General features: G+C 34.6%; 1 protein-coding gene across 1 annotated transcript; it reads right to left on the bottom strand.

Annotated features, from left to right (window-relative positions):
- Nucleotides 1-2,200: 2,200 nt before the first annotated feature.
- Nucleotides 2,201-8,402, bottom strand: LOC122040047. Its single transcript, XM_042599419.1, has 4 exons — nt 8,285-8,402; nt 7,952-8,057; nt 7,797-7,869; nt 2,201-2,602 (listed from the first exon to the last, which is right to left on the bottom strand). Exons 1-4 carry the CDS (start codon nt 8,313-8,315, stop codon nt 2,366-2,368), a joined length of 447 nt encoding a protein of 148 aa, XP_042455353.1. The 5' UTR covers nt 8,316-8,402; the 3' UTR covers nt 2,201-2,365.
- Nucleotides 8,403-9,506: the final 1,104 nt, after the last annotated feature.

Below are 9,506 nucleotides of genomic sequence, written 5' to 3'. Positions count from 1 at the left end.
TAACACACTTGTAATTTAAAATTACTTTCCTCATTCTTCGTAGTCAACACATTAGTTAAAACATAAAAAAATAATAATAAAAGCATACGCACATACTAAAGAGACAAGATGATTTAAGTGATTCACAACCTCTAGGTTGCAAGTTGACGGTCTATGCACATGGAGTCCATTAACTTTCTCCTCCTTGTTCAAATGCTAGAGATGAAGAAACCTTAGTGGAGTATGTATGGTGCATGGAACAATAAATACAAATAAAGGAAAGTACTAAACAATATGAGCTCGTATTAGGAGAGAATATGATTTTGTGCATTCGTGTGTTAATATCTCTGCCTTAAGCCTCCTAGCCTTAAATATAAGCTCCTTTCACAAGGTTCTTTGTTATTTACTGTAGCTGGCATGCCACTAATATGGTCGACAACATGGGTTTGAGATGTTCCATCTACTTCATCCACGAAGGTGTCTCATTTATCTAGTACTACGGACTTGGCTCCCTCCAGTCGACTCAATACCTTTTTCGGTCAACCGATTAACCGATCAATCTAGATCTCTGACCGTCTATTCCCAATCGGATCTGGTTCATGCTCATGTGTGTTTTCAATCGTCCTCTCCTTGTTCTAGTCAATTTCATCCCTACAAACAAGATCTTCACTTATATGATCTTGATCTAATCACCCGATCCATTTTCTGTGACCTAGAGTTTTGGTTGATCGAAAAATCTTTTCAATTGACCAAAACTTCCAACTTTGGTCTACAAAGCCCAAGTCCACCTAAGTTGAGTTTTTCCCTACTCACAATTACAAATTTAGTCAACTTGTCTCACAACAGCTTGTCGAGCCCTTTTGGCTCTCTCCCATTACTTCCTTTTCACTTCACCAGTGTATTCTTTCGCCAAATTTCTTATCCCTCAAATGGATCGAGTCTATTGGCTCCCTTTTCGTATCATCCTTCTCCCATGCTTAGAACTCTGACTCCAAGTGTGCCTATCTTCGATACTCCTTGTCCTTTAGTCAGTTGGGTGTCCCATATATACTACTACCCTTCTCCAACTTCCGTAGAAATCTAGCCTGGATGTTTCTGTGTGTACTCCTAATTAAGTCTATATACACTTAGGCACACATTTGATCACAAGGTACGACCTAACTTAATCTCTTTGGCAAAATAACAAAATCATGGTCAAGGAACTTGGGATTCCAACTATCTCTTTTGATCATTTGGGGTATAACACTTGCTTGTTTTTGTTTTGTGGATAAATATTTGATTTATACATTGTATTTCTTAACCAAATTGTGTAAAGATTTCTGTATTCCTAACATATTTTTAGAAAGGAAAAATAAAAATATAGTGATTTTGATGAAGGATGATTCACCTAATGAACCACTTAGCTATAGAGAAGCTAAGGAACTTAGGGTTTACTGAACCATGTTAAATACTTGTGTCATCTGGATTCTTTATTTTAACTTCTACGGTTTTTTATTGGTGCAATCGACCTTTAAGTTATTGTTTATTTCTTTTATTATCCTCTACATACTAATCTGATAAATAAGAACGAAACGAAAATGAAAGCGAGAAAAGACGAGTGTTATTTAAAATTAATTTTGACTTTGAAAACCTAAAGTCTATTTTTGATGCATATTTTTTATAAGTTTTTCTTTAAAATTTTCTTAAAAGTGTTATGGTCGCTTGGTCTGCCTTATGCAACCTTTCCTAATTTTTACAAACTTCATGCCATTGAGCTACCATCCTAGCCATGCCAATTCAATGCTCTAAAACTGCTTCAACACCACCTGTGTGTTTCTCACCACCTTATATCATCCTTTTCTAATCTCTTCAGACCTCAAAGGTACTTAGTGCACCACCTTTCCATGCCAAACCAAGGAGCTCTCTAAGCTGCATGTGTGTTCCTGCAAGTCTCTTCACACTCAAATATACATATCAAATACATGTTTGATATATGGGACAATAGTTAACTTAAATTATTTATTCATGATCATGTTTTGATGTAGTGGTAAAATATTTAGAGGAACAATAAAAGGACTAGAGTTCAAATCTTAAATGAGACTAATGTCTTAGAGGTATGTGTGCATAAGTTATGTTCTGAATATATTAGAGAGGAAGGCGGTCTACCGTCAGAGTTTGGTGAAATTAACTGTTTTATCATCAACTATAATTATTATCGCCTACATTTCCTTTCTAATTGTCATTTGTTGCAACAGGTTTTTGCATTGCATCAACAATACTCTTGCATCACAAGTACATTATCTCAGACTTTCACATGTTTATTTTTGTTTTTGTTTTTTTTTTACTATAGACATGTAGCTTACGTCAATAAGTATATTTATTTAGATGACATAACATTCATGGATCTTCAGCGTTGAGAAAGTAGAAGGCCAATGGAGTAGACCGAGAAGAGAATAGGAGTTGGAGTCTTCTCGAAAACATGTCCAATCTTGGGCACTCGCTTTGTAGCCAGAGTTAGTGAAGGTGCTGCCATCAAAGAAAGAACCAATTTGTGTGCCATATAAATGCGCAAATCCTTTTTAGTCCATTCTTCCATTAAATTGTAGAATTCATCCTCTCTAATCCCTCCCTTATCGTTCAGTTTCTGCATTTAGATGTGAAAACACAGACCATATTAATTTTACTTGCTAAATTCAGATAAACAAACTGCAAAATCCATAAATTTACTAAATTTTATTGGCTAGCCATATATAACACTCCATCAAACATGAAATACAGGGGGGAGGCTTCCAACTCTTCTATTTGGAAGCTCCGATTATCTAATTAACTAACTAACGTTTACTGATAAGCAACTGTAACATTATAAATAAAACATTTTCAAACAAACTCTTCTCAAATTTAGAGTTGGTTGCTTGAATTTTATGGATGGAGTGGATTGGCAGTGTTGATCCAATAATTAGGTCCAGTTAATTAGGCAAAGCTCGATATGACAATATGAACCTTGCCCCATTTATACTCTCTACATACCCTTTCCGTTATTGAGGCACTCATTCAGGTAACAGATGTATCCTTATTGGTATCGTGTTATCGACTTAATCTCATTGGTCGTCAAGATATCCCTTTGGATATCAACACACCTCTTTGAGTAAACTTATCCCTACAAATAAGAGATTAAGGTCGAGACGAAGACTAGACCTTCTTTGCTTAAGAAGATATTATCCTATCCAACTGCTTATGGTTTATCGGCAATCTCCTCCTAGGATACAACAACCTACATCTCAAAATAGGAGTACCCTCAATTTTGAACTCTGGCAAACTTTCGAAGTCTAGGAACTTTTAAGAGAAGAGATTTCACAACTTGAGAATCGAGTTACTTGAATCAGAGGAGTAAGGTTCTTTTATAAGGATAAAGGGTTACTTCCAAAGAGTAAAAAGTTTCTTTAAAAAGGGAGAAGACATCATGTGTGTCTTTTCACTTAAAACATTATCAATTCAATTAATAAATATACATTAATTAGTTAAATTAATATTATAGCTACGACTAATCTATTATAAATATTAATTAATCAATTAATTAATATTATAACCACCTATTGATTTTTTTGATCAATCAATTCATCTTTATCAATTAATCAATCCATTAATTAATTAATAATCAATTAATTTATTTTATAGCTACACCCCTCAATGGTTCTACACGTATTAACCTTCCTGAATACTCAAGCTAACATTTATGTAATATCATCTATTAAGCTAGCTCGTGTATGAGCTAAAACTTCTATCGGCTCATATCGGATCAACCTTTATTAGACATTACTTGTTAAATTGATTTATGGTGGTCTATTCAGGAAATAGCTGTCTTATCCTTATTTAATTTATTGGTTACCAAAATTAATTTTCTAACAATCCCCCATATGAATGTAAATTATAAATAAGTTTCAAATCTCAAATAAGAATTTCATCAAAATACTATTGCATTATGCAGGGAAACTTATGACTTTAAAATACTATAGTGAAATACAATTGGATTTACATGAGTGTCCAATGAACTATGTCTAAATCAACACAATTATACCCCACACAATAGCCCTATAGGCTTTTACCGGTTCTCTGTCAAATCTGTTTTGTCCAGGGACAACCCTTGTAATTTATAAGTGTTTCATTAAAGTGACCCAGTTTTCACATTTATATAAGTGATCTCTTATTAAGAGTATCTTGTAATACCTTATTATGCCCTTTGTGGTACAAGAATCATTAAGAGTTTTTGTTCATCCTTTAATCATTTTACAAGTCATACCTCTAGAATCTTATAGATTAATTGTCCCTTTTAAATCATGATCTTGGGTTCTCCAGTTAGCATAGTTGCATTTACCATTCTCGATTCAAATATTGAATTTTAGATTCATTCCCCTAGACATGCAGTATAGTTGATCTTTCAGTAGAACTTTTTTAATTAGCACATTTGCACAATTTTCCATATTCAATGGAAATTTCACCACTAGAGATCTACTACTTTAATGTTATTAAGTATTTTCAAGACTTATCATTTACACTAGTGCCCTTCGCATAACTTTTTAGATATCATAATGTATTATATATATTAGCACATATCAATGCATTTTATGCAATTACTTCTTTGAGCCCTCGATTTTGGGTATTTATATCCTATCCAAATGCCCCCACATTTATTGGTTCACCCCCATATTTATTGACTCCATTGGAAGATTCATAATCTTTTAATGTCTTATAGAGTTTTTTCATTTCTATCTCGCTAAGTTTGTGATTTGCTGAGAGGGCAATTCCCCTCTACAATTTTAGGATAAACCCAAAACTTATCAATATAGCCTTTATCATCTCCTTAATTTTTGGTTCTCATGTTCCACAATATTATTGGATTGAGATGAGTGAGATAGTCAATTAATAAATATTGTTCTTTCTCGAGAAACATTCCTTGAGCAATATCCTCACTTTTTCCCTCAATAATTTTACTTAGTTGATTTTTTCAACCACATTTCTAGTATTTTTTTTAAAAAACACTTTAAGGGCTTCAATCTTTCTTAAAGCAAATCTTTATAACTCCTTCAATAATCAATGAAGGGGTGTCCTTTGCAAGGAAAGACAAAAAGTTGTAACACCTTTGATAAAGTTCCCCTTGCATGATTTACAATCACAATCTCATTCAGAATCACATGTCTTGATTTGACCTCTTGATTATGTTTAACCAAAAGTTACAACTGTCTGATCAAAGTTTGACCAAGATTGCATCTATTCTTATGAATCACTTGATCTAAAGAGCATGTATCCCTTGATCTTATGATTTCACTGAGTCAAAACTATGATTGCTTAATCAGAATGATGACCAAGATTGCACTTGTTCTTGAAAAGTGTCTAATCTTGAAATTATGCATTCCTTGGCTTTCCAATTTCATTGATCCCAAAACTGTGATCGTCTTATTAGAGATGCCAACAAGATTGTATTTATATGCTTCAAAAGATGCTCGGCTCAAGAAATATGCATCCCTTAGTGTTCCAATCTCATCGAGCTAAGGTCACGATCATCTGATTGGAGTACTGACCAAGATCATATTTAATCTTTGAGAGATAATTGACTAAAGAAGTATACATTCCTTGGTCTTCAAATCTTGCTGAGCCAAAGTTGCAATCGTTTGATTGGAATGCTGACCATGATTATATTTTCTTTCAATAAACACTCGACTGAAGAAGTGTACATCTATTGGTCTTCCAATTGCACTTAGCTAGAGCTACAATTGATTAATTGGAGTGCAGACTAGTTGTCATTTACTCTTCAAGAGACACTCAACTCAATTTCTCACATGTGATGCAATTCTTCTAACCCATCTATGTTAACCTCTACTTAGGTCTCATTGAGTTATATTTAGTCAAGTGTTCTTGATCTTCTATGTAAAGCCTTCTATTAGCCTTCTTTTTGGATAATTTAAATTTACTATCCTCAATTTTGTGATTTGAGTCAAATGACCACCTTGACTGTCATTGTTACACTATACCCATGGTATAGTTTTATCATCCAGCCTTTTAAGGCATGGTTCTCTCGTAAGAAAATTTTATTCTTCCTTATGAATAACTCTCCCATCTCTTAAAGTTCACTTTTAGTTGCGCTAGGAACATCTTTTGATAGTAACCTTACAAGATATATTTTCTTCAAGTAATATAATTCCTTTTACTATCATCACTTAAAGACGACTATGAAGAATTTCTTCGATTTTTCTCCAATAGGACTTGAGACCCATAGCTGCCATAACCATAAATATCATCTTAGGATTATTGGAATTTTATTGGAATGTATTGATTGTGTTGATCCAATAGTGGGCTCGATTAATCAACTCGATTATGAGTTGATGGTTTGATCTAGTGGAGCTTGATATGGCGACATTGACTTTGTACAATTTATACTCTCGACACATCCTTTCGGTTATCGAGGTACTCCTTTGGATAACAGACGTACCTTTCTTGGTATCATCGTTATTGACTTAATTTCATCGGTCGTCGAGTTATCCCTTAGGATATCAACACACCCCTTTGGTTAAGCTTATCCTTACGATAAGAGTATTAAGGTTAAGGCAAAGGCAAAGGATATGCATTCTTTCACTAAGATGATATTACCCCATCCAAGTGCTTATTGTTTAATTGTGGCAAATTTTCAAAGCCTTAGAACTCTTAAGAGAAGAGAGCTCAAGAGAAAATTTCACAATTTGATAATTGATTGTTTTGAATCAAAAGAGTGAGGTTCTTTTATAGAGATGAATGATTACTTCCAAAGAGTAGAATTTCTTCCAAAAGGTGAAAATGCATAGGTGGAGCCTTTTCAGCTAAAACATTATCAATTCAATTAATCAATATATATATTAATTAATTAAATTAATATTATGGTTGTGATTAATATTTGATCATAAATATTAATTAATTTACGACCTAAGATTTATCTTTTGATCAATCAATTAATTAATTATTAATCAATTGATTACTTTTACAGCTATACCCTCAATAGTTTCACACAGATTAGCATTCACACATACTTGAGTTAGCGTTCATGTAATCTCATCCATGAAATCAGCTTGTGTGTGAGCCAAAACTTCTCTCTGATCTTACCGGACCAACCCTTTATTAAATATTAATTTCACATTTATTCAAGCAATTAGTTAATGAGGTCTACTATAGAAATAGCCATCCTATCCCTATTTAATTTATTAGTTACCAAAAATAATTTTCCAACATTTTATATGTTAGTATGAATAAATTCTATTTTCTTGAGTTGTTGACATATTTCTACACATTATTAAGGCTAATTATATTCTCCACACTAAGTAGGAATAAGTATTCTATGATCATTGAATTAAGGAATAATTATAATTTTTTATCTTTTCCATTTTTAAATCAGACATTTATTTGACAAACATATCATTCCCATTAGTTTAGGTGAGCTTGCTAATTTGATCGAGTCGATCAAGGCAGGTAGAGCAGATTGAGTTGAGTGGTTTAATTAGTCTATGCAGATCTGATTGAGGTTGATTAAGGAAGCCGAGCTTAGTTGCTAGTTAGGCTAGGCTAGTTGATTAGCGAAGGCTTGCTCCAGTTGGGTTGAAGGGAGGGGCAGCAACCCATCCAAGAAAAGAATAATTATTTTATATTATATTCTACCTAAACCGTAAAACCATAAACTAAAGAATAGTTATTTATTTTTTCCTTCTTGTCTATTCTACTTGTAAGCTCATTCATCTTCTGAACCGATGGCAACTCCAATTCTTCTTAAATAAGATTTATTGAGCATGCACAAAAAACTTAAGATACACTCTACGAACCTTTGTTTTCTCTTCGATAGCTGATTTGGATGGAGGCTCCTTGTGAGGGCCAAGCATATTCTTGTTCAGAGAACTGCAATTTAATCCAACATATCATAACTCACAATTGTCACTTGGAAGCTGGGATTCTTAATGAGTAAGTGTAAATTACTCACTTATAAACACGTAATACTGCAACTTGAAGATTTCCCAATGGCAAAAGATCTTGAGAAGCATATTGTGCGAATACCTCGCTACATATTTCCTTCAGGTGCGACATACCTGTCTCAGGTAGCGCAAAGGAATGACTTGTGAAACAACCAAACAATCTAAAAGTTCTACCTAATTTCATGGCCAACAAAGATAAGCTATGTCTTGTAAACAGTATGGAATTAGCGATGTAATAAATTAGATAGGTGGGAAGAAATCATGCGAGGATCAAAATTAGAAGTGATAAAGACGTCTAGCTAGCGCAAACATGCATGTACGTACAGAAGAGTGCCACTTGCCTTGAAACCTCTCCTTCAGACTCCGTAGCATCTGAGCCAAAAGGAGAAGTTAATTGAAGGACTCGGGCAAGGAGAGTGGCAGGGCATTGGTGGAAACGAAGCTTATATGAAGAGTGGCAAATTGTTAGAATCACCGTTTTCTTGAAGGTAAGGCAAAACTCTCGCTTGGCCTAGGCAAAAGGCAAAATAAAGGGCGTGCTCGGATCAGATTTTTGTCTTCAACAACCAATATGGAATCAATGCACTCTACATAACTAATTTATTATCCATTAGATATATGTTGGAGATGGCTCATATCTGGCCGAATTGGGAGGCAGGTTAGAAATGTGAATGAAATGAAGAGGTGGAGAAGAAGAGATTATATTGTGCATGAGTTTTTAGTCTCATATTGGGAGTCTCCTCGGTCTATTGTTGATTTAAATTATGGTACATGTATTGATATTGTGAACAAATGCATAAGTAGAGACTTCCTTTCATTCATAGATGCCTAGGGATTGTAAATCCAAGGTCCAGATTGTATTGACCCAAGTTGACTCGTTGTCATGTGACTTGGAGTGAAAATCAATTGGCTATGAAGTCTCGTCTTTATTCGTATCTATGTCAAGCAATTGTCGAGACAACTTCACAAAGCCATGAGTCTCGATTCCAACTTTGGTACTAGCCAACAAACGGAGACAAGTTCTCTGAGAGAGACCCCACTAACGGTTCAGTATATGGCGGCGTTAATAACTGGAAGATACCAAACACAGAGGAATTCCAACTCGCTTTAGTACCCCAGGAAGCACACCGTTCAGTGCTTGGAGTGGGACTATCGACGATTGTCCAACATTCCTTGACAAGGGCTATAGCCGAGAAGGCTAATAGCAAGTGGTGGCATCGGCAGCATGGGTAAATTTCACCCTGCCTGTACAGGCAGTGCCCCAACCTCTCACAATGAGGGGGTGGGACCCACTACTTAAGTGTGGGTCCCATCATCGTTAGTGCTAACCGCACCAACAATCTCCCCCTTTTTGATGGAACCTAGAACACTTTTAGGTTTTGCCAAACTGTTATTTCTTTTTTCTCATCTATATCCTTATATAGATCTCTTATCAAGTTTAAAGAACAAGTTCAAACTCATATCTGCTAAGCCAAACCCATCCGTTAGCTTTAAATTTGGATCAAGACTAAATCATTTTGGTTTAAAATCAAAACACCTTGATTCATTAACCAAAACTCTTTT

The sequence above is a fragment of the Zingiber officinale genome, chromosome 2A (assembly GCF_018446385.1).
Source record: "Zingiber officinale cultivar Zhangliang chromosome 2A, Zo_v1.1, whole genome shotgun sequence".
In the NCBI taxonomy this organism is placed as follows: domain Eukaryota; kingdom Viridiplantae; phylum Streptophyta; class Magnoliopsida; order Zingiberales; family Zingiberaceae; genus Zingiber; species Zingiber officinale.
This window is presented reverse-complemented; position numbering and strand designations above follow the sequence as displayed.